Source organism: Paramormyrops kingsleyae, chromosome 3 (assembly GCF_048594095.1).
Source record: "Paramormyrops kingsleyae isolate MSU_618 chromosome 3, PKINGS_0.4, whole genome shotgun sequence".
In the NCBI taxonomy this organism is placed as follows: Eukaryota; Metazoa; Chordata; class Actinopteri; order Osteoglossiformes; family Mormyridae; genus Paramormyrops; species Paramormyrops kingsleyae.
The window spans coordinates 4,975,572-4,999,779 of record NC_132799.1 but is presented as its reverse complement, the minus strand read 5'-3'; the positions used below and the strand labels follow the sequence as shown (position 1 = coordinate 4,999,779).

Here is a 24,208-nt window from a genome sequence, read left to right as displayed (position 1 = left end):
ATTCAGACAACTCTGGATCTGTGGATATGATTTCTCTCTCATCTGTGTTTGCTCAAGTAGCTTTGCAGTGATATGTGCACTTGAATCCCTCAGAGGAATGATCAGCAACTTATATTATGCTGTGTTACATAAGAACTTACCATGGTATGTCTTGTTACACAAGAACCCCTCTAAGAGATATATACTGGCACTATTGATTCCTGTGATATACTGTGATGTGTTTCTATGCCATCGTCATGCTACATTTAATGAGAATGCGTTGTGATATTTGCATTTTCTTTTTTGCTCTAGGCTAGAGTGTCACTACAGAGGCATGAATAGCTGGTGGCTTTGCTGGGGAGGGAGGTCTGATTTTAATGAAAATGAATGAGAATGCAGTATTTAAACTAACGTACATTTATCTGGAGTTGGATAGAGCCCACCCGACTAAAACAGCCCTGGGGGCACCACTGCCTCTAGGATTGGTGGTTCACATTGCGCTGGCACTTTCGAGTCAAGGTTATGCGTTTTCCAGATGTGCTGCCTTTTGCAGTCCACAGGCCTGCAGTTTAAGTGAATCAGGGTTTTAAATTGTCCATGGTGTATGTGCCCTGCAATGGACTGGCATCCCAGGTAGGTGCCCAAGCCTTGGAATTTATGCCACCGCAACCATGCACTTTGTGACTGATGAATAATTAAGCATAGCTGTTACACTTCCGTTACATTGGAACACATCTGCAATTGCTTATCATATGCATGTGTGTGCTGTTTAAATTACACACAAACTCGCCATAACCATTTGGTGGCTTTGGATAAAGGGCGACGATAAAATGTTAAGCCATAGTATAAGATGGATGGTAGAACATCGACATGAAGTTACTGATTTTATAAATTAATATAAAGCATGCAAGTATTTTGGTGAAATTAAAATATAGCACCCAATATGGAATCTGAATCACCACTGAACTAATACGAAACTTGTTTCTCAATATGATCAAACAAAGCCTTAAACCCTCTGTATAATCCGTGCAGGCAAGCTTACAAACTAGCGCGTGCTACACCACCACTTTTTTTTCTTCTTCTTTTGTCGGGGTGACGTAGGGATGAGCGCAACCATTTTGGTATTTATTATAATTAGCATTTTGGTTTTGACGAATGGCGGCCTAGCTCACACGTTCAGCGACGAATCAAAGTGCGACGTTGTGACTCACCAAATAAGGAGATAGACCGCCATAAAAGGAAACATTGGATCTCTTTATAAGGAGGAAAGTAGATCTCGGGTCGGTATATCAATCCACGCTCAGGTAATTTTTTCTAAAAATCAGAGTATATGTATCAATATACACCACTGTACCGCAGCCTAATTAAATATCTAAACAGTGCGTTGCAGCGAGGTTGCCTCTAAGAGGCAAGTCGGCGACATTTTATAGGTTTACTAGGTGAACTACATAACATGGCGGAGCGATCGGAAGGTGGTTGTGCGCGTTTTCCTTTTGGAGAAGTGCAGCGAGTTTTGGAAATTGGAGAGGTTGAGCTTGACTGAACTAAGGTGAAGGCTTTTGGGGGGGAACTTGCCACTTCTGAAACTTGCCTCACTAGTTATAGGGGGACCTGAGGCATTTTTTCCCTCCCCTCACACCCTGACTGTTAGTTCTTCTTGTTCGTTTATCTGCGGCTGACTGGTATATAGTGGACTTGGGGACACAGGCGCTTGGCTAGCGTTCAGAGGCATCGGTTGTCTTCTGAATATAATGCTACCTAGCCAGGCTGGCTCGCCACCGATAGGAAGCGGGTCAGCGTCCGACGGGGACAACACAGGTCACGGCACGGTGGTGCTCGGAAGCGGGAACCGCGCCAGCTCGGTGAGAACGGGGTTTATAGTGACTGGGCTCAGCGACAACGCCGGCAGCGCGGTCGGACGCCAGAGGGACGCATCGGGGATGCTGGGGGGAAACGGGGCAGGCGTTGGTTCCAGAGGTGGGGCAAGGCCGGGGAACGGAGCGGGGCTAAGCGGGCTGCAGAACGCCAGCCAGGCGGGTATCGGCGGTATGAGTGCGGGAGTCGGCGTGCCCGGCGGCGCCAGGTATGACATGAACAGAGAGAGCGCACAGCAGGTGTGTAGCGGCTCCGAAGCCGACTCGGACTCGGGAGATGACGATGACCCGATGGGTTCAGTCGGGGACAGCCGCAGGGCGGTGAAGCGAGAGAGGGCGGAGATGGAAGCGGCGGCGTCCGCGGGACAGGAGTCTTGCATGCAGCCTGGCTATGGCGTAGCCTCGGGGAGCGTCACTGGGGCCAAGCCCGGGAAGAAGACCCGCGGCAGAGTGAAGATTAAAATGGAGTTTATCGACAATAAGCTGCGGCGCTACACAACTTTCAGCAAGAGGAAGACTGGTATAATGAAGAAGGTGAGTGTTTTTCCACTTGCTGTGTTTTAAGAATTTCATTACATAATGGAATGTGAACATCACCTAACAGTTTCTGTAACAGTTTCGGACCGCGAGTGCACGCTCGTTCGTTTAATTCGTGCAAGACCTCAAAGCTCATTTAGTGACTGCATTTATCAAAGGGCGTTCATATTGGCGGTGTGCAGGCATTTTCTCAGTCGCAGTGACAGCTCTACTGAGGGAGGGGATTACACCGTGGTTATAATTAATAGTTCTTGATAAAAGCTAATATTATTGCGGGAAACCCGGGATCTTCGCGTAAAAAACCGCGTGAATGTTTACAAGCGCGAGGAGGAGGGTCTGTGCACGTGTGCCGTTTGGGTGTCACGGAGGGACCCCCCGCCTCCCGCGAGCCGCAGCAGGGGACACATGGCAGACGGTACCTTGACGCGGAGCTTTGCCGTATGGTGCTCTGTGCACACCTTAATCTGCGGAAGGCCGAGGGAAAGCGTGTGTCAAATATTTGTAACGTGGCCAGACCCGGCTGTGTGTGTGCGTGTTTCAGGGTTTTGCATTTTGCCTTTTGCTTTAATCACTCATGGATACTTTCGCTTCCCCGACAGCACTGTTACGGTATATATCAAATGTCTAGGATGTTAATGGATGACGATTAAACGTTGCACGAAAACTTTGTTTTAATGCTTTGTTAGATTCCTTTTAAGTGTAGTACTGTTTGCAATATCTACCTGAAAAGGTGACTCAGTCTGCTCTGTGGCCAGATGTATCTTCCATAAATATCTACCTGATTTGCCAGCCGCAACACGTGTGTCAGGTTCTTACTACTAGGCCTAGAGCATGCATGCCTGCAGCCAAAACTCTGCAAGGGTGCAACCCTCTGAGGGACCTGGTAGATGTTATCTTGTATCCTGTTATCTGTCACTAATTTTTACAGTACTGAAAATAGAACTCTGATTTGTCTGCTACTTCTTAAAGCATCTGTTTACCTGTATATGGGTCTGTTAAATGTTGGCACCCATAATTTTAAAAATAACTAGTGTTTGTGGTATCGTTTACAAAATGCATTGCCTTCAGAGTATGAGCCGCTTGTTATAATATTGTAAAATGATTGTTTTGACATGCTAGGACTTGACACAACTGGCTAACCATTGCTTTTTATTTCTCATGATCCCCTGTAGTATCTGTACAAATATTGTCCATATTCATCATGCTCTGCTTGTGTTGTGTGGTTTTAAAAGGCGGCACCCACAATGCCCTGGTTGCTCTCAGCTGGCGCTGGTGGCACTGGCCCAAGTTGAGTCTGTGCTGTGGACTTTCTTCTAGCTGGGCAGGTGATTTCTTTTAGGTCCACAGAGGCTGGGTGTTCCTGCATTGATTTCTCGCTCTCTCCATTCCATCTGGTAGAATGAGCCCTGTTGATTTAAATCAACTTAAAGTTTGACTTGTGCCTTTTTTTGTATTCGTACGGCTGGGTTCCTTTCTTACTGTGGGTTATAGTGGCAAATTACAGGTATTTGAGGATAAAGGGGGGACTTTCAGCCTGTTCTTGGTTTCCTGACCTTTTCGACCATCAGCTGCCTTGCAGAAGTACATGCCTGTGTGATCAAGTGACTGTTTCATGCATCAGCCTAGTTTAACAGCCTCTATGCATAATCTGCCTATTAAAACCTGTTCATGGGGCCTCACTGGTCCTTTACCTGCACTGTCCCTTCTCAGTGTCTAAGACTGTCCCCATACTTGAGATGATATTCGGGTAATTAATTATAGCTGGTCATTAAAATAATATTAATCTCAGGTTTTTTGGCCAGGTGGGTCGGCATCTTTTAGTTCAGAATTGCTAATCAGTTGCCCTTACTGAAGATTATCTTGTCACATTTGTCACTGCTGAACCTTTCCCAGGATGCTCCTGCTGTTACTCTCTTGCTGGAACTGTCAGGCTATTGTGCTGGAAACACTTCAGACACATTTTTATGTGCAACATGTAGGATAGAATATAGTAGAGTTACAACTAAGTTATCCCGCAGCCAGGTTTTGAATAAAATGTAGCACCTTCAGTCTTTAACAGAAGGCAAAGGGGCTTTTTGCTCTTGAAAGTCTTGTTTGTAGTGGAGTCAAACCAGAACTTTAAATATTCTCTTGTAACTTAAATGTCATCTTTATAAAATAAAGATAAGAAGAATGGCTCGTAGCCACTTAAGAGATGGAGTTAGACTGCTTTGAAAGACTTGCTCTTGTTCTACTTTGGCACTCGGCATCAAAGTTGTTTTGGTTTGCTACTGCCGACGCGCATCCCAACAGATCTGTAGCCCCATCCGCCGTCAGAAGTAATTACGCTTGATATACGGAGGTTCCGCTTCCAGTGTGATCGCTGCCGTTCTTACAGAAAGACCATGAAGGTCATGCTGTGTACGTTTTTCAGTCGGGGCTCGCAGCTTCTTAATTATCTCAAAAAAGGAGAACGGGATTGATTCCATTAGTGCTGATTTGTTAAATGGAATAGTGTGATTGACTTGTCTGTCCTTCACTGTAATTTGGTTAACTTCTGTAAAGCAATTAAGCATGTCAGCCTCTATACTTTGTCACTCCAGCACGTCCGTCTCTGCGTTAATTAGTCATACGACCGGAAAGTAACTCCTACGTTTTGAGTGCTGATGGGGGTGGGGGGGGGTGTTTACTGATTGGTTGCTGCCAGTCGGGAGGGTAGAAAGTGAGTCTTTTTGCATGACTTGTATGTGTTCAGCTGTCTTTGCTTTTCTTTTTACAACTAGATGCAAATCTGCCTCTAGAGCCGTTCGGCTCAAACCGCTATAGATGGTCTCCAACTTGACTGAGTTCCTTCCCAAGGTCGTATGTTAAAATAGACACAAGTCGGAATTGGTATGGACAATGCAGTGGACCAATTTCCAACATGAAAAAATAGGTTCCCAGGCTTCAGAAAGATGTTGCGCAACACAAAATTTTGTAGTAATAAAAAAAAATATTAAAAAATGCTTGCGTTTTAAATCTTTAATCTAATCGAAATGGTAAAGAAACCAAAAGTCATAGTTTCCCATACGTTGGTAGCCCACGCTGTCATTTTCTTTCCTACCACTATTTTTTTTTCTTACCAGGTTGGGTCGTAGATCGCAAGTTGGCCGGTCTGTATTTGAATTGGGTCTAAGAGGAGGGTTTTTAAAACACCAGTGGAACTTACATCTGAACTGATTCCGTATAATTTAAGAAGTCGGACAAGCAGAAAATGATAATCTGCAATTTCAGGTGACTGGTTGTAATCAATGTATTCTGCTGTACTTGATCAGTTTTACAGTTTTCTGCGGTGCTTATTGTATTTCAGAGATGTCAGTTACTTGAATGGTTTTTTTTTTCTCTTGCAGTTTTGTTTTGCACATCTTAAAATACCAGTATGCTGTGAAATGTCCTAGTAATACAGTTAATATTACAGTAATTGTCACAGTTGCCATGGCAGTGATCTACACCTCTAGAAGCATATTGAAACTTAAAGAAACAACGATACCGCGATATGTAATTTGCCATTGCTACCAGTACTTTTTAAATTATGCCGTGAAAGATTTTAGGCCATACTGCCCAGCCCTACTTTTTCTAATGATGGCTTCTTTTTGAATTGTAAATGGTGTCTACCTGATACAAATGATGATCAGTGACCGCTACTTTTAATAAAATATCTACTTTTTTTTGTTCCACACCTCTCCTGATATCTTCCTCTAACATCAGGCCTCACTAGTTTAAGTGAGGCCTGATGCATGTTGACCACACGTCTGTTCACCACACTGGATTTCTGTGGTCTTTCTGAGCCCGGCCTGCCTCTCCAGCATCCACAAGCAGTCGCAAAAACGGGGGGGTCGTGATCAGTACTCTCCCCAGGCCTGGCTAATTACGGGCGTCGCTGTGGTGGAAATGGGATGTCACTGCCTACATTTTCTAATTCTTATGCTGTCGCGGTTCTCCGCGTGGTGAGCATGCTGGTAATCGGCAAACGTGTTGGCCGATAACGCTTTTCGGTCTTGCTTGTTTGTGTTGCCTTGGGGTTTTTTTCTTACAGGAAATTCACAGCTTAGAGTATAACCTTGTGAAATTAATGCATCGTCAGCACAGATTAATTCAGCCGCAAATGCCGGTTGTCTAGCAGAATTGGGGCGGGGCACGCAATTTGCAGCGGGGTTTAGGCTGCCAATGGGATTTGTTCTGAAGGGGCCAGGCTCCTCCCACCTCCAACAGCACATGACTCCTCAGGACTGCTGAAAGCACAGAGTGCCCCATAGTCCAGGCGTGGGGCAGAAGGTGCTGTCAGCCACTGGGTGAGGGTGAGATTTCAGTTCTTTCCTACCGCTGAGATTCTCTGTCGTCAGGTTGGGCTGTAGATCGTACATTGGGGACAGTCTGTATTTTAATTGTGATGGATGGGTCCAGATAGGATTAAAAAACAAAAAAAAACAAAAAACTTGAGTTGCATTTCCTGTGTAATTCTTAGTGCCTTTGTCAGACTGCTGAGAAGATCAGCATCTCTCTGATCCATACCACCCTTCAGCCAGCAGGGGTGCTGTGCATGCAGCATTCCTCCACGGCTCGGCTGTGAGATGGCACCCTGCGACGGACAGAGTAAAGCTTCAGCTTTTCTTTCTCTTGAGCTTGTGTTGTATAAACGCGGCTCTTCTCGGCTGCCATGCTTCCTCCCACAGACCGTCTGCCGGCAGACAATTTCTCGAGCGCTTTGACTCTTGACGGCAGAAGCGGCTGTAGTGGCTGCAGGCACCGGTTACCTGCCGAAAGGCGTTGTTGGCATGGGGCACGCAGGAAGGCCGAGACCCTCCATGGATATCTCTGTAGCACCTGCGCCTGGCCTGCCACAGCTTTTGCGGTCGTAAGCTGTAATCTGGGCTGGCCGTGCTGGCCTGTCAGAAGCGCGCCCATCGTACGCCTCCACTCCTGTCTGCAGCGATGCATCCTGGGACGCCTCCACATAGACGGATGGCAGCCAAGCTCCGGTCTCCGGTGTTGCGGTTATGTGTAGCTTGGGTTGGGATCCCTATTTTGGCGGGTGTTCCCCCCCCCCCCCCCCCCCCCCCCCCCCCACCGCTTGCTGAGGACACACCTCCTACTTATGCCAGCTAGCGGCTAAGCCGATATACATCAGTCTCTCTCTCCAGTGGATGGTTTTACACTCTAGATTTAATTTGACCACCATTTCTCAGTTATGATTCCTGCTATGAATAATTTTTCTGTGTAATGAAGAAGACCATCTGTGTGTCTCAGTAGTGTTGTCTAATTTTAATAAACTGTTACATAGCTGTAGTTTTTTAAACTTTTTGTTTTGATAAGAAATGTAACGGTTTAAGTCCTACTGAGGTCTTTTTCTTTGGGTGAATGTTTTTGATATGCGGGGGAAATGAAGAACAGGTGTTCCTGCTGGGTTCTGCTTTAGTGCTGGGGCTGTCTTGGCTAGCATGACACAGAATGCCATGCCTTCCGACGCCTTCTGACGCCTTCCTCTGCCCACAGGCCTATGAGCTGTCCACGCTGACTGGGACGCAGGTCCTGCTGCTGGTGGCCAGTGAGACCGGCCACGTGTACACGTTCGCCACACGCAAGCTGCAGCCCATGATCACCAGCGAGACGGGCAAGGCCCTCATCCAGACGTGCCTGAACTCACCCGACTCGCCGCCGCGCTCCGACCCCACCTGTGACCAGCGTATGAGCGCCACGGGCTTCGAGGAGACGGACCTCACCTACCAGGTGTCCGAGTCCGACAGCTGCGGGGAGAGCAAGGTGAGCAGCGCATGTGACGTGCGGCGCGGTCCGACGTGTGACTTTCATAATTGTAGCAGCTTAACATGCAGTTGGGTAGAGGGAAAGTAAAGGTCTTGCTTTCAGCATCTCTGACACTCTTTTTTTTTTTTTTTTTTTTTTTTTAAGAGAAAATGGGTCGTAAGTAGGAATGTCACCCAGTCACATGCTGAGCCTTACAGGCTAGGTGCTCGAGGTTTGGCGTTTCCGATACCGTCGCCAGTCCGTATCCATATCCTGTGCCATCACAACCTGGGCTCTTGTGATTTCATCACTGACCACAGTCAACTCGTATGGGCAGCATGCTTGTAGGATGTTCTGCACACAGCAGATCATGAAGGTTCTTTGGATGATGCAGATTTTGTCTACATTGCCACCCTACTCACTTTTCATGCACAGGTTGCACTGATGCATGCATGCATGCTGTTCTACACAATAGCTGGAAAAAGCTTGTTGTGGGGCACATGTCACTTTCACGCTGATGATTGGGACATCCACGGCTGTCCTAATCCCATCTTCAGGTAGCAGAAGCTGGTTTCACTTCGCGATACTTCTGCCCTGCTTACCTGCCATAAAGGCATTCTTCAGCATTTAGTGTCCTAGTCTCTGCCTCACTGGGGAAATATTACCTGTACTTGGAATGGTTCCACCGACCCCAACCCCCCCCCCCCTCCCTCCCGCCCCCGCCCCCTTCACCACGACCACCAAGAAAAGTGAGATTAGGGGCGGCTTGTCAGATGAGGAACAGCACAGCAAAACCTCAAATTTGTAAGGGCCCCTGTCTTGGTCTGAGCATGCTTGAACTTAGCGTGAACTTTAGCATGCGTGCTAACCTAGCTGAAGTTCAACGCCGAGCCCGCAGCTGTAACGTGGTTGGCAGCTTTGGGACCCAGTGTGTTTAATGAGGGTCTGAGGATTCCCCTCTGTAAAGGGAATGTGGTTCTTTCCATAGAGGGTTTATTCCCTCATTCCTTTACAGCTTTTTGAAACAATTCAATTTTATTTATATAGCACTTTTAACAACTTTCATTGTCACAAAACACTTTACACATAACCGGCCCAAACCCCCACCAAGCAAGCCTGAGGTGACAGTGGCAAGGAAAAACTCCATCTAGCCGGAAGAAACCTTGAGCGGAACCTAGACTCGGAAGGGGACCCCATCCTCCTCTGGGTGCTGAAACAAACATGACGTCACCGCTGGGAGAGCTCTGCCGACGTCACCGCTGGGAGAGCTCTGCCGACGTCACCGCTGGGAGAGCACTGCCGACGTCACTGCTGCCTGCCGCTTCTGTAGCCTTTTGCCTCATGATACTGTTTTTGTTTTACTTAGCCTGCTAGCCTAGCTTGTTCATTTTGGACCCCCCCCCAGCTACTTTTCTAGTTATTTTGATGTCCTCGTCCTGCTTGTTGTGCCCGCTGCCTGGCAGTGACTTTATTTCTGTACTGCACATGTTTGGAATCCAGTCTGTCACTGTTAACCTCGCGGTGCTTCTTTCACACCTACACCATTTTTACCCTTCTGCTCCATTAGAGATTTTCGGACCCATGCCATCAGAGCTAGTGAGCCCTGGGTCACATTCTCCTCTGATCCTGGGTACGTCGGTTACTTTCAGTCCTGTTGGGTTTCATCAGTGGACAGGTATAGTGTTGTATGAGCTGACTACCAAGTCGATGGAGAACATTTTTAGCATACGGACTAGAAGAGTGTTACACTGGTCTCTGAAGAGTACATCTACCTTACCACCTTGTTCTCTTGGGACTCGGCTCTTCTCCAGCATCGTCCTCCACTGAATTTGGCCGGCTTAATTGCATGTTGAGTGGGTGCTCTCAGACAGTGTCGATACACTCCCCACGGCTCCAGAAGCAAGTCTCCTAGCCACCTTCATCTCTCTCCTTTTTGCGATCTTGTTAGTGGATTTTCTCATTATTAACTCGGCAAAGGCCTGGTGAATACACTCCCCCAGCTTTTCTTACCCATGTAAACAGTCCTTCCTCTGAGTGAGACTGGGATCTTGCTGTAATGTATAATAAAATTCAATATTACCTCCCCCCTCCCGCCAGTAACACGGCACTCCTTGAGCCCAAATGCACATTCTGGGCGACACCTGTGCAGACTCTTCACCCATCTGACAGCTGAAAAGTCATTTGTGCTGAAATATGAAAGAATGTAATAATTCAACCCAAACCAAGGCTCAGTTCTGCATAAACTCTTGTTTGAGCACCTTGCCTTTCCGTTACCCTGTGGCTCTGCTTTGCTGCTGAATTGTCCGAAGCCAAAATATTTTCTGTTGCTGCTGCTGACCTCTTGTCTCATTTTCCTCACATCTGCTTCCATGTCACACTCAGTATCTGCATGAACCAACTTAAGTCAATCATGGTAAAGTGTTCCCCCTTCTATTCACTTGACTGCCTTCATCTCTCCCAGAATGTTAGCTTTCCCACTCTCCTCAAAGGTCACCTTCTCAATCTAGTCTGAATATACTCAGTTGGAAGGAGCAATCGCTGCCTTTCTCTCTGAATATACAGGCATTCTGTTCTCTTTGCCCCCATCAGTCTAACAAAGGTATCAATCTTTTTCCTTGACATCTGTCGCTTGGCCTCTCCGTCTTGCTGCGGCTATCTCTAAACATCATCTAGTGTAGTCTTAACTAAAGTATTCAATGATCCTCATCTGCTGGCTGCAGAACCTTCAAAATCCTCGTTCTCAGCTTGTGCATAGCCCTTGGCACAGTATCCAATATCCTCTCAAGACATGACCTTGGCATTTATGGCTGCTCTCCCTCTGCAGTCGCCCAGGGGTCCCCCAAGGCTCTCTTCCTGGCCCACTGTCCTTAAATTTTATATGACCTGCTCCTCATTTGTCTGTTTCAATGTTATGTTTATGCTTACATTCATCACTACTAAATCTCTTCATCTCTGTTCCACATCAGCGTTAAAACTGACCATGCCATTTGGCCCTAAATCCACCCTTAAATCTTGTTTCCCTCATGATCAATGACAATGATGTCACCTTGAGCCACAGTTCGCATCCTTCTGGACCATTCTGTTGTCGGATGCGCCTTTTATTTCTGCATAAATGATTTCCATTTATGCAGAATTCCCTGAATTGGGCCCTGCTTCTGCCAACCTCATGTTTGTATCTCATATTCTTTAAAACTTCAGATTAATTTCTAGTTTATTCTCCCAAGGTTCTTGGCCTTGTAAGCTCTTTAGCTTTGGTGACCAAAGCCTTCTTTAGGGTGTCTCCCTGTCTGTGGAATTCCTTTCTCCTGAGTATCCATAATTCCCCCTCACTCCGAGTTTTTATCTCTCCCCGAAACACTCCTTTCTCCACAGGTTTTTGAGTTCTGATTCTTGTCCTCAAAGTGCAGTGTAGGCCCCCATCCTAAAAGGGCTGCTTTCTGAAATAAGGGTTCTTATTATTGAGGCTCACACAACTTTTGGTGGTCTGCTGCCTCACGCTTCTCCGCTTGGCCAAATGTCACGTCATAAACCCACACGAGAGGTGACCTTCTGCACACTTTGTGGATGGCGCCAGCCTTCGTGTGTTGGCTCCCGCCAGCCAAGACGCACTCGAGCGTGGTCCCGCCATTGATTTAAAGAAAAGAACATAGATTCTGCCTCCATGACCATATATGGTATGGTCTCCATGCTCGCCGCCCAGGCGGGGGCCTCCTGCATTCCTTATTAGCTGCAGCTGTCTGTCTTTGGAGTCCTGTGATTTTGTATTGGCTAAATTTTGCTTACAACCCCCCCCCCTGTTTTTTGGGGAGTGTGGGGGAGATAAGCCAGGGTGGGGGGAGCAATATAACCTGGCCAATGGTAGAAATCAGAGAGGACAAATGGGCCACATTTGGCTCAAACATACCATTGGATGTAATCTCTCCTCCGGTCCCTCTGGGCTGCGTCCCAAAGCTTGTTCCCAGCCTCCCCGTCGCAAGGTTTGGACTGGGCTTCTGCCAAGTCTGTGTGCTAAACAGCTGTAGATAGTGGGTTCTGGTCGGGATGGGGATGGGGGGGGGGCGCTTGTGGTGTCAGGGGTTAACATTATTCAGTGAGTAGCTGCGGTCTTAATTACAGCACCACCGTTGACTTCGAGCCTCTTGTGCAAAGGAGATCGTATAGCTATTCTTTCTTACCCATTACCTTCTGGTCAGGTGCTTGGTGATGTGAGATTAGCCAGAATCCTGCTGCGATTTTGGTCTGCTGAATTAAGTGCTGTAGATGGTTTTTATTCCGCTGCATGGACAGTGTTTCTGATTAATCATGAAAGCTCTCTACTGATTGTGACTAAAGTATTCAACAAGAAAAAAAAAACTGGTGGCAAGGTGCCAGGGGGTTTTTGGCACATGGCTGTGTGTGTGTGTGTGTGTGTGTGTGTGTGTGTGTGTGTGTGTGTGTGTGTGTGTGTGTGTGTGTGTGTGTGTGTGTTACTGTCTTCAGTCACAATGAAATGGATTTCCTCTTCACCTCCTGCATGCAGCATGACATCTGTTGAAGTGAAATGCCCATTTTCTTGCCTATGTAAGACTGGCTAGGTGCTGTGCTTTGTACTGCTAAATTCAAGACACAACTGAACTGTTTCCCTAGGAGATGAATCTGCAAACAGTGGGTGGTTTCAGGTCCTTAATCATCCATCATGTGCTCCTCTTCTGAGCTTTGGAGTGGCCAACGTCTCAGATGGTGACAGTACTTTGTGGCTTCAGTCATTCAGGTTGTGGCTTCAGTCATTGTTCCGGTATATTGTGTTGAAGTTGCTCACATAAGTAATCCATTAAGGATGGAGGTGGGAAGTTTGGGTCCAAAAAGTACAAATCCAGACCAAAGTATTGTTTCAACCAACCAGTTGAGTATAAACTTGGTCTAGATTTGTAGGTTTGGACCTGAACTTTCCACCTCTGTAATGTACTCTTGTGAGTAACTTCTCCAACACAGAGTGGAGTTTGTTTCCTAACTTTCTGTTTCACTCCCATCCCTCTTTGAAGCCAAGTAGACCAGAAATATTAGGGAAGTAAAAGTGGTTTATGGATTAGGGCCGTTTGCATCTTGAAATGATCCTTGCAATTGCTGGCTTGGCCCTTGTTCCCAGTACTTGTTGAGATGGATTGGCTTCCTGTCCTCTGTGGTGCTATGAGCCTCATACTAGAACTGTATGCACTCGAATCTGCTCTGTCTTTTAAACAAGGCCCAAACGTTGAGCCGTCTGGGTTACACTTGTTCCTAGTAACAAACTGTGAAAATGCAGCCGGGCGGAGCGTAAAGCCCACCGTGTCAGAAACTGGGCCGAGGGAGCAGAGTAGCCGTGTTGTGGGGTTGTTTACTTTGGCGAGGTTGCTTAGTCACGTGCTGAAACGTGCCCTTGGTCTGGAGGAATGTACACAGCCTGTTTGTTTGCAGTGTTGGTCTTGTGCTACATTACGGTTTCACATTTTACCTCTAATTTGGAATAATGTTTTGGGAATTATGTTTGACAGGCTCTGAAGATGCCTGTTATTTGGTATAAACTTCTTTGCAGTTCAGTAATGATGGGGATTGTATTAATTTTGGTGCTTTTCCTGATCTTTGCTATGGCAGATTTTAATTATTTTTTTTTTTCGGGTTGAGCCTAAGCTTGAATGTGATGCTGGTCTTTATTGCCCTCCCCATTGCTGGTTAATCCTGATCTGTGATTCTACAGTTCTGCTTCCTTCTGGGAACAAGGTGGGCTTGCTTAACTGCTTTGGAGGGGGGGGGGGTGTGATGGGATGAATGGGGGGGCTGAACAAAATACTAGTGAGTGTCATTGAGATAATGGAAAGTTTAATTTGCTCCATTATGTGTCCTTATCACAAAGTTGCCCCTAATCTTACTGTCTGCTGGAAATGGCACACAAGGCACAGGGAGTGACTGAGGGTGGGGAGCGGAGTGGAGGTGCCCAGTGAAGGGGCTTGTGGGTAAGTGGGCAGGGCCATTGCTATTGGCTGCTGCTTCAAATTGGGCTGCCTTGCCTTTTTTAGAAGTCCCAAATGGAGCTGTGAATTCCATATGGTTGGCAGGGTGACAAAGCGGGAGAAGGGAGCCAGCAAATGGCTACGACAGGGAGCAGCAGGCAGCGCGGTGGCTCCAGTACCTGGGGGTGATAGGAGGGGGCAGTCTCCCCCCTGACTCATTAACCCTTTATGGTGCAGAATGTTTGACTTTCTGTTCAAAGGCTGGTTTTAGAGTTGGAAGACAAGTTGGGTATCTGGCTGGTATGGTAATGATTGTGGTTTGATTGTGCCTAATACTTTCTCAGCTCATTATCATAATGGCATTCAGATGTTTTACGCCAAATGTAAGCGTTTGTCTTGGTGCAGCTGTGGTTCCCCTTTTTCAGCAGAGCATGTCTGACTTCGAGTCAGTGATTTCTGTGTCACTTCTGTGTGTGTTAGCTTTGGCTCTATGGGAGATTTGGGATTCAGAAACCACAGGGCAGAGGACAGCAGTGGCATCTGAGTTAAATGGGCGCAACTGGTAGAAAACAGGGATTGTGGTATCGAGAGGGGACCTGCAGCAAGCAGACTCTTACTGTTCAACTTCTCCACAGAGCATATTGACTTCCTGTTTCCCACTGTTCCAATGAAACTGGTTTCTGCCGAGTGTTTTACGACCCTTCCCCCCAAATAAAATTCATGCAAAAAAAAAAAGGGTGAAAGGTGGTGATGCTGTTAGGCATTCTGTAGACTGACTGACCGTGTGTTAGGCATTCTGTAGACTGACTGACCGTGTGTTAGGCATTCTGTAGACTGACTGACCGTGTGGCCATGCTCCCCTGAGCAGTGTGTGTAGGGATGGACATCCACAGCCCCCTTACAGAGCAGTGGTCTGCTCTCTAACCAGGCTGCTGGTCACCTGCTTATTGTGAGGAAAGCAGGTTTGCTGGGCCTGTGGGTAATCAGCGGGCTGAGAGAGTCTGTGCGTCTCCCTGTGAGGGGGCAGCTGGGCCCAGTTAGCAGGCTGAGTCATGGGCTGCCTCTGCGTTGCTGTGCGTCTTTTTCTTTTTCTTCCCTCCCCCTTTGGGGCCAGCAGCATTTGAGCTGAGTAATCACCCAGGTAGACGAGAGACTTAATCCCCGTGGGCAAATACTTTTCACCTTCCCCATGCTGCTCTTCGTGTGTGTGACACACAAACACATACAGGCTGAGAGCAAGCTTTGGGGTCACAGCGCAGGGTCAGGTAGCATGCAGCGCCCCTAGAGGTGGGGGTTAAGGGTTTTGCTGGAGGGCCCTCGGCCGTGACTGTCCTGCTGAGGCCCGGGCTCAGGTGCGCAGGCTGAGGTGACGGTCCACACCGGGCTGCTCACCCTTGTCAGTCTGAGGTGTAGATGAGCAGAGTTGGCCTCTATCACAGCCAGCTAACAGTGGGTTAAGATTGCTCCTGAGCCCCCCCCCCCCCCCCCCCCAGCTGTCTGGTACTTCAGCTGTTCATGCGTCCTGTTCCTCTGTCTCAGCCCCCCCCTGCCACACGCTGTACCTCACCGTGCCTGAGGACTCTAGACTGTTTGGGCTTCTTGGCCACTAGGCTGCTGCTGTCGGGCCACCCTGGCTAGTGTGGGGCCGTGGCGATTGTGCACGTTCCCAGCTGCTTCTGCTGAGGTGTTTGAAGTCCATGGGCCGGGGTTCGTCAGGCCTGTCAGGTGGCCACAGGGCTGATTTGGGACACACACACACACACACATGGACACACACACATGGACACACACACACACCCCTCCGTGTTCCTTTGTTTTGGATAATGACCTCAAGCCCCTCTTCCCTTTGCCAAGTACTGATGTGGCGACTTGACCTCGGTAAATAGGGTGGGGGCATGCACCACACCATTTCCTGTCTAAGGTTTGCAGAAGTTTGGCGGGGGAGGGGTAGCGGGGACACTCCAGCCCTTATCAGCAGGACTCTGTGTGTGTTCCCGGGTCCGGGGGGGGGGGGGGGGGGGCTCCGTAGCTTTGCATGAGACAGCAGTTGCCTCTAACCCACTGAATCAGTCATGTATAAAGCTGCCACCAGCCCTTAAAATATGAGTGGGGGGTCCAGCTGGTCGTCCCACCCCCCCCCCCCCGATGTGTAAATGTTACGCTTCTTTGTTGCCAGTTCTTTATAAGGACATGAGTTTTGAAGGGAATATGGAGCCCTGGTGTTTTTGTTAGTGCGGGAGTTTGCAATTAATGTCAGCTTCAGCAGCTCCGCTCTGCTGCTGAGGATGGGAGTCCTGGCTTCCTGTTTTTGGAGGCGTGTCATGTGCCGGCTTTGTCACGCGCACTTTACCTTTTTTGGTACAAAGGTTTCCCGAGCCCCCTCCCCCTGTCCTCGCCTCCACAGCTGTCCGCCACATTCTGTCACTCCTTCAGAGTGCCGCACGTTTCTCCCAGCCTCTTAACTCGCACTTCCGCTCCCCTTGATTCTCAGACACACTTCCTGGGCAGGATTACGCGGCTCTATGTCCGACCACTGCTGCTAGTCCTTTTGATGCTTGTGGGAATCTCCGCAACATGTGGCCTGTGTAATGCCTGACCCTTCCAACAGGTGGCACCCCTGTGGTTCTGTAATGTGCTGGTGCACCTCACCTTGCTTCCTGTCCTTCGCAGTAAGGTTGGGTCTCTGAATAGAGCATTTGAACACGGGGAGAATGAAGTTAGTCACTTCATGCAAACAGATTATCGGTTCTTTGTACTTTGTCTTGTCATGATGCCGGTTGTTATGGAAACCACGTTAATAAAATGTTTTGGTTTCTCTCCCTCTCTCTCTCCTCCCGTTTCCGACAAGGCTGTTAAACAATTCATCTTTCTTTTGGGTATTAATCGTTGGTCTCTGCAGGGCTTGACCCATCGTAGATCTCTGTCAGTTGAGAAATTGCTTCTGGTTAGTGTGTTTCACAAGGGTGTGCTGAAGGACAGTCAAATATTACTCATCCTTCAGGAATAATTTTATAGGTTTATGGCCCTTAAAAAGTGACCTGCACGGTTCCCCCCCCCCCCCCCCCCCGGGTCGTGATTGGTATCTGTGAAATCAGTCCCTCATAATGACTAAGAGTTTGCACTAGCTGCTTATTGTACATTCTCCCTGAGGCTCCGCAACTAATCAGCTCGGCCGCGACTCGCTAATGGTTATCCGCTAAAAGTTGCAGTCCGTGCTCCATGAGCGCGTGCCTTAGCCACCGTTCCGCTATCTGTGGGCTCCCCTGTGGTCCTCACAGGCCTGTGTGTTTCTCTCAGCAGGACACACTGAAGCCAGCCTTCACAGTAGCCAACTTGCCAGGGACGTCCAGCGCGCAGGCCACGGTGCCGACCACGTCCACGACCATGCAGATCAGCAGCGGCCCGTCCTTCCCCATCACCAACTACCTGGCGCCCGTGTCTGCCAGCAGCAGCGTCAACAGCATCACCAGCGCCAACGGCACCGTGCTCAAGACTTCGGCGGCCTCAGCCGGCGTTATGCAGCTGCCCAGCGGCTTCACCTTCATGCCCGGTAGGTGCTGGGGTCGCCATGGAGACTCTTCCTGCTTCTGTAGATGTATTCCACAATTATCTAGTGCCAGATTGTGTTTTGATGTCCGTTTTGTTTCAAGGCTGCCACTTCGCACAGAAAGACGGCCATCGCAGCCAGTTTTCTCTTTGCTTCCTGTGTAATTTTACGTTAAATGCTGTTCAGGACAGCGTCGCCTGTCAAGTTCTACAAAAGCAGTGGCCAGGGTGGGAGCTGTGCTCCACCATCAGAAATCTTTCTCCTGTTAGTTGTCTTTGTAGGGGAGGAATAATCAGGCAGGCCTACACAATGGGTGCTGTGGCGAGCCCTGCCAAGCAGGGCTTATAATTAGTAATGAATATTAAATGAAGGCTCTCGGGCTCGTGGCAAAATGATCATTTAAGCAGTGCTTCATGGGCTTCCAGCTCGGGGAGGGACAGGAAACACGCCGTGGTGCTTCCTCTGACATCCGAAGTCACTAAGGGGGATGTGCACCCCCCCCCCCCCACCAAGGAACTAGAATGCTTAGCTGAGCAAAAGTAACCTGCCCCATCAGGAGAGGCCAACGCAGTGCCCTCCTGCCTGCCTGCTCACCTTCTCAACATCCATGTTATACAGAGATGCTTTTTCATCTCGCTGATCCTAAGGAATTACTGTTAGAGTTCGGGAGGGGTGACCTGTGCCCGGGAGGGGTGACCTGTGCCCGGGAGGGGTGACCTGTGCCCGGGAGGGGTGACCTGCGCCCGGGAGGGGTGACCTGCGCCCGGGAGGGGTGACCTGCACCCCTGTGTCCAGCATCTTACATTCCAGCCCCTTGAGTGTCCGATGTCATTTACTCAGGTTTGCTTTTTCAGTGGCATATTTTTGCCTCCCCTCCCAGTCCTATAATTGTCCTTACCCCCCCCCCCCCCCATCCTCGACAGGGACTTCGTTGGCGCCTGGCACCCCCACCATTCCGCTGGGCCAGCTGCAGCAGCACTCGCTGGCCATCCAGGGCCAGCAGGCCCAGTCCATCCCTGCCGCGCCCGTGCAGCAGAACCAGCAGGCTGTCTTCCGCTTCCCTACCACAGTCTCCCTCGCCGGTGAGTGCAGCCCCCACCACAGCTACTCCAATGGCTGCATTCACTGGGATGGCTAAAAGGCCACGAGCAGTATTACAAACTTAGGTGCATAAAAAGTAAAAAGGCAACCCAACCCAAAAGATACAAACTTAGGTGCATAAAATATCTTTTGGGTTGGGTTGCCTTTTTACTTTTTATGCACCAAAGTTTGTGTCTTTTGGGTTGGGTTGCCTTTTTAGCTGAAGAGATGGAGCTGTGGATGTGTGATGGACGCCATACATGCTTGTTTGCTGCCCTGCACACTTCCTATTGGACTGGCTTGCCAGTTTTATTGGAGTGAGCGGTTTAATGGGCTTTAGTCAGATGATGTCATGGCTGGCGATTGAATGAAATGAAACCTGCATCTCATTGGCTTAGGGGCCGGTATGACCCAGCAGCTGCAGGCCATCCAGGTGCATCCAACCACGCAGCAGAGTGGCAACCCCAGCGACGGCAGCCAGGAGATCTCCCAGGCTTCTACAAGCGCCACAGGTACCGGCTCGCACCTTTTAACGTGGTCTCTTCTGAAAGTAGACTCGTTTGCAAGATGCGTGCCAGCTTTTAAATTACGTGCGGCCCTGCGGCAATTTACCATCTCATCCCACACACACGCTGCATACATAACACGTCGGTATGACTGTAGATGTAGTAATGCTCATATTCTGCTTGGGGATGGATTCCCGTTGACTGTGGCAGCTGTTTGGCAGCCCAGCCTCCAGGGGGCACCGGCTGCCAGGTGTAATAAAGGCACCTGACATCATCGTGAAATGCGCCGCAACCGGCACCGCTGCATGCTCAAGTTCAAGCGTGCAATTTTAAAATGACAGTGGAGCAGATGTGTAATGCGGTAGATCTGCTCACCGTACCACACCAAAAGGTGTCCGTTGTGTAGGGGAGACCCCCCGGAAACGATGTGGCCTGGTAGCCCTCCCCTTCACCATACTCATGCCATGCGGCATCCAGGCCATTTGAGCTTCTCTGCAGTGCGTGTCTGGAAAGCAGGCAGCCTTTATAAGAGCCAAAGCATTTGGTTGCCTTGGAAGGTTTACGCACACTGACTTGTCATATAATCTCAAGCGCAGGTGAAGTGCGGAGTAGAGGAGTCTCAAAAAACTGCTAGTAGCCCCTGGTCGTAAGGTGTATGTTCACGATGAACCAGGCACTAGCGATGCCCCCGGTGTGTTCCGGGACGCTGAGCGCCCTGCGGTTCGCGTTCTGCCATAGGCATGTGTATGCTGTCGCATTTAAAAGTTGCATATGGCTGAGCAGACTGCCGCAGAGGCCCTCGCACCTGTGCAGGGATTCCCCTGGGAAGCTGGTGAGGTATCGGGGAGGAGGGAACGCCATTCTGCCCTGGAATGCTGCTCTAGTGGCCGTAAGCTGCCATCAGGCCTCCGGGACACAACCTCACACGATAAGCGCTCTGCAAGGCTGCTGGTCTTTCTGCAGAAGACATGGGCTGTAGCCCAGCAGGGCATTCTCTCTGAAGAGTGACAGGTTCCCCTGCATGGCAGCTGGAGCTGCAGTGCCATCTAGTGTTCTTTCAGTCACACTGCAGGCTTTAGCACGACAGCATGTTCGTGTTTTGCTGCCTTTAGCAGTGCGGCGTGCCCTGAATCTTTTGAAGAATCTGCTTCTAATTTCTTGCTCTCCTGCCCCCCCAGTGAGCCTCCCAGCCACCATCGTCACCACCCCGGTGCCCACGTCCATGGCGGGGCACATATACCCAAGCCCCCACACGGTGATGTACGCCTCCACACCCGCGCTGGCTGACGGCAGCCTCACGGTGCTGAATGCCTTCTCGCAGGGATCCTCCGCCATGCAGGTGTCCACACAGGGCCAGGACACTGGTAAGGCCTGTAACTGGGGAGCCGACTTGACTAATACCGCAGGGGTGGGTTTTGTGATTGGCTTCGTGAAGTTAGATGTCAAACATGATGATGCAACTGCACACATAGGCTTTGCTTAGCGAGTCCCTTCATCAGTCTGTTAATATCGAGCCTGAGCCTTTGTAGCCCTGCCACTGGTCACCGCAGTGCAGTGTTGCTGAGCCTTGGAGAGGATGAGGGACGTGCTGTGTTCTGTCACTTCCAGGAGCTGTACCTCATGTGTTCCTCACAGCGCCGGTCTCCGCAGTGCAGATCCACCCAGTACGGCAAGATCTGTTTCACCTCTTCCCTGCATGTCCTTAAATGCAATCGTCTGCTAATGCACGTTGTGCTGCTTTCCTAACCAATACGACATCACTTCAGGGTTTTGGCTGAATCTCATTATGCGTACTTGACCGTACTTGTGTTCTCATGTACCCGTTTTATGTCATCTTCCATTGCTGAAGACCAGATCCAACCCCAAATATCAAGTATGCATCGGCTGTAGCCTTGCCAAATGAGAACAATCCCATGATTCATTGTGTGCTTTTGTGATGGCAAAGGAAGAAGGCAGGAACCATACCTGTACTACCTTAATCAGAGTTTCTATCGTTCCTCTCAGTATTTTCTTGCTGTTTCACTTTTTTGGCTAGTGACACTGCTGAACTTGAATGGTTAAGACCCACGTATAGCGTTTTGAACAGAGTTAAAATAAATACGAATATTTTAAGTGTAAACTATTTAGTAATAAATTATACCAGGAATAATTCATTTAGACTGGGCATTTTGATAGTCATTTATTAAATACTATGATAAATTACAGCCGCGGTGATCAGCTGGATGTACAGAATAGTGGAACAGCAAGTACACAAGTACAAATCTGTTTCAGTACACAATTGGTGTGTTCTCTGTCCTCGTGATCTTGCAAGATAATTTCTGAAAGGCAAGTTCACAAGACCGGTCTTGCAAAGACCACAAGTACGGTCTTTGCGTTCTTGGTATTGAGATTCACCCTTTGTGTGTGAGGCTGTGTCAGTCTGCTCAGTGTGCGCAATCATCTCCTCCCTCATTTTACCCAAACTGGATGTTGGAGGCCTTGTTAAGTCATGTTCCAAAACTAACTTTGTCGAAGAGAACCTGAGCTGTACTAAGAGTGATTCTTTAAAGCAGCAAACACCTCGGTTTCCCAGCATCCCCCTCTCTGTGCCCCAGATGGTGATTGGGCAGCAGGCAAGCGGCGGGGGCAGCGGTGGTAACCTGACAGAGCTGCAGGTGGTCAACCTGGACGCCCCGCCCCACAATGCAAAGAGTGACTGATGGACAGCGAGGCCGGGAAAGGGGGCGGCTGCAGGATAGGCTGCCGCTGCTCTTATCGACACTTTTCAACAGTACCTTTTATTTTAAACACCTTATTTAGACGAGTATAGAAACACTGCAGCATAGGAGTGAGATGGATGTTTCTACCTTCTGTGGATCTGTTCTTGTCCACCCAGAACTTTTTGGACTTGAGACATGCACACTGCAGGTGCTGTGGCTTTAGCCAAAGAGACTTTTTTTTTTTTTTTTTTGTGTGTGGGTGTGTGTTTCTATGTATGGGGGAAGATTGGATGGGAAGGGAAGTTTCAGATCCAATGTAATGTAGAAATGTACATTTTTTTTTTATTGAAAGATTTGGTATTTTTAGCACGCTGTGCCATGGCATGTGGCTGTTTTTAATGTTTTGTATGTATATGTGACTCATTTCTATGTAATTTACACAGGTATGTAAATTGAATGTAATATATTTCTATATTATGTTGAGCAGTTAAGGGGGAGAGCAGACAATGTCAAGCCATTTTTTTTCCCCTCTCTCTCCCCTTTTGCCTCTTGCATTTGGGTGAAACTTTGTGCCAAAATGTATCCACTGCCGCGGCTCCATCCATTTCTTTTGTAGTGTGTACACACACCCCCTCACCATCCCTACACTGACAATTATATAAAAACATAGGCACCGTCAAAGGTCTGCCTGCAGTTCCGTCACTGGCATTACGGTGGCATTTCTGGTGAGAGGAAAGGAGCCTGGGTAACACAGCGTGGACCTGCTCTTCCTTGTGATTGGACACAGCGTTGGCATCCTGGACACGGCAGCCCGCAGACGACTCTGCCGCTGTCTTTCGGTACGGCACGTTCTGTTAACGTTTTCAGCAGGTAATGTTCATGTGGGCATCTGGTCCCTGTGCCTTTACCCCTGTACAGCCTGGTCATGGAATGCTTTCCTAGGAGTGTTTTGCTGCTGGAATCTCTAGGCGTTATACTGAGACCTGATGCAACTCTACAGCAGCTTTGGCGACGGCACGCTCCTCCTCTGTTTGAGTCCAGTGTCTGGGTCTACTCTGCAGGACCCCGGCTGGGCTGAAGGATGCAAAATTGTAGAAAATGTATCACGAATAATTGCTGAGCAACTCAGGAAAGCCATTTTTGTCATGTATTCTGGACATACGCCTTGGACATACTGTAAAGGTGGTGGTCTTTGCCGTTACTGGACCGCTCCACTCTGTGTGGTTCTCCAGAGCCTTCTGATGCAAAGAAACATTTCCGCACTTTCAGTTACTAAATGTACCCCAGTCGGCGTGGAGGTGATCCTCATCATGGCCAGAGGCTCCCTGGGCACCGGCTGCTCCTCCGCACACCATCAGTCTCAGAATCTGCTCATGGTTGCTGATCCTTGTGGTTATCAGCTTGTTTATGAAGAAGCTTGTGATAGATTATCACAGGGGCCCAGGGAAGCAGGTGTGGGAGGTGCTGCCGTGCCAATGTGATTTGTTGAGTAGAGCCAGAGGCTGCTCTGAAAGGTCAGCGCTGTCTTCTGGCGGCTGTTTGGTCGATCAGATCACCCTCTGCTCAGACATCCTACAAGAAAGGGACTCTTGACTGTTAACCCTTGTCTGTTGTTAAGCTTTTTTATTATTAAAGACTGTTGAACATCTGCTCAGTTTACTAGGCACATGATACTTTACGGTCTTTGCGTGAAGTGATTTGGGGGCAACTTGGCCGGGCTGAAGCAGAGGTGTCCCGTGTGTGTAAGAGACCAGTTCTAACATGGTGGACTGGCTGTGGTGAATAAGTTTTGGCTGAAATGATCACCTTGGATTTTATTTATCACTGATTTGCCCACCTTTCCTTCACACGCTAAAGCCCTCAGGGCTATGGGGTAGATACCAGCTGTTCCACTGCCCCGTTGTATCTCCGTATCATCAGCCACCCACTTTATAGAGGAGAGGTAGAGCTAAGGGGTGTGTGCTGATCACAACATGAGGCCGCACCCACCGCGTGAGGAACCACCTTAGGGATGAGAACCTGACTGTAACCATGCAGTGGGTGGTACCGCAGCACCACACTAGTCTGAATGGACCAGTGCTTGTTTTCCGGTGGCTGTAGTGCCAATCCTGCCACCAACCTCAAAATTTCCCTGTACGTTTTTGGACCTGAACAGCTTAGCTTTGAACGTGTTACAAGCCCGACCATAAATCCAAAAATGTACTCTTTGATCTTCACGGAAATTACCCAGACTGAAGAGCAAAACACGAATATAGGTCCT

The 24,208-nt window shown here is 48.9% G+C and overlaps 1 protein-coding gene across 2 annotated transcripts; it reads left to right on the top strand.

The window, feature by feature from the left end:
* Window positions 1-1,233: 1,233 nt before the first annotated feature.
* srfb (serum response factor b) lies at window positions 1,234-23,597 on the top strand. 2 transcript variants are annotated; one of them, XM_023796372.2, is made up of 8 exons: window positions 1,234-2,387; window positions 7,902-8,168; window positions 17,417-17,666; window positions 18,587-18,745; window positions 19,142-19,255; window positions 20,428-20,613; window positions 20,858-20,913; window positions 21,844-23,597. In XM_023796372.2, the coding sequence occupies exons 1-8, from the start codon at window positions 1,731-1,733 to the stop codon at window positions 21,946-21,948; spliced, it is 1,794 nt and encodes a 597-aa protein (XP_023652140.1). In that variant the 5' UTR covers window positions 1,234-1,730; the 3' UTR covers window positions 21,949-23,597. The 2 variants fall into 2 exon arrangements, with proteins under 2 accessions (XP_023652140.1, XP_023652139.1); XM_023796371.2 differs by having other exon boundaries at window positions 1,235-2,387; window positions 17,414-17,666.
* The last annotated feature ends 611 nt before the right edge of the window (window positions 23,598-24,208 follow it).

What these genes read in the sequence shown, in the direction of transcription:
- srfb (XM_023796371.2), top strand. Translation starts at nt 1,731, where the DNA reads ATGCTACCTAGCCAGGCTGGCTCGCCACCGATAGGAAGCGGGTCAGCG. An exon ending in ACAGCTGCGGGGAGAGCAAG is followed by an intron (nt 8,169 to 17,413) that starts GTGAGCAGCGCA and finishes TGTTTCTCTCAG; the next exon opens with CAGGACACACTGAAGCCAGC. An exon ending in CGGCTTCACCTTCATGCCCG is followed by an intron (nt 17,667 to 18,586) that starts GTAGGTGCTGGG and finishes CATCCTCGACAG; the next exon opens with GGACTTCGTTGGCGCCTGGC.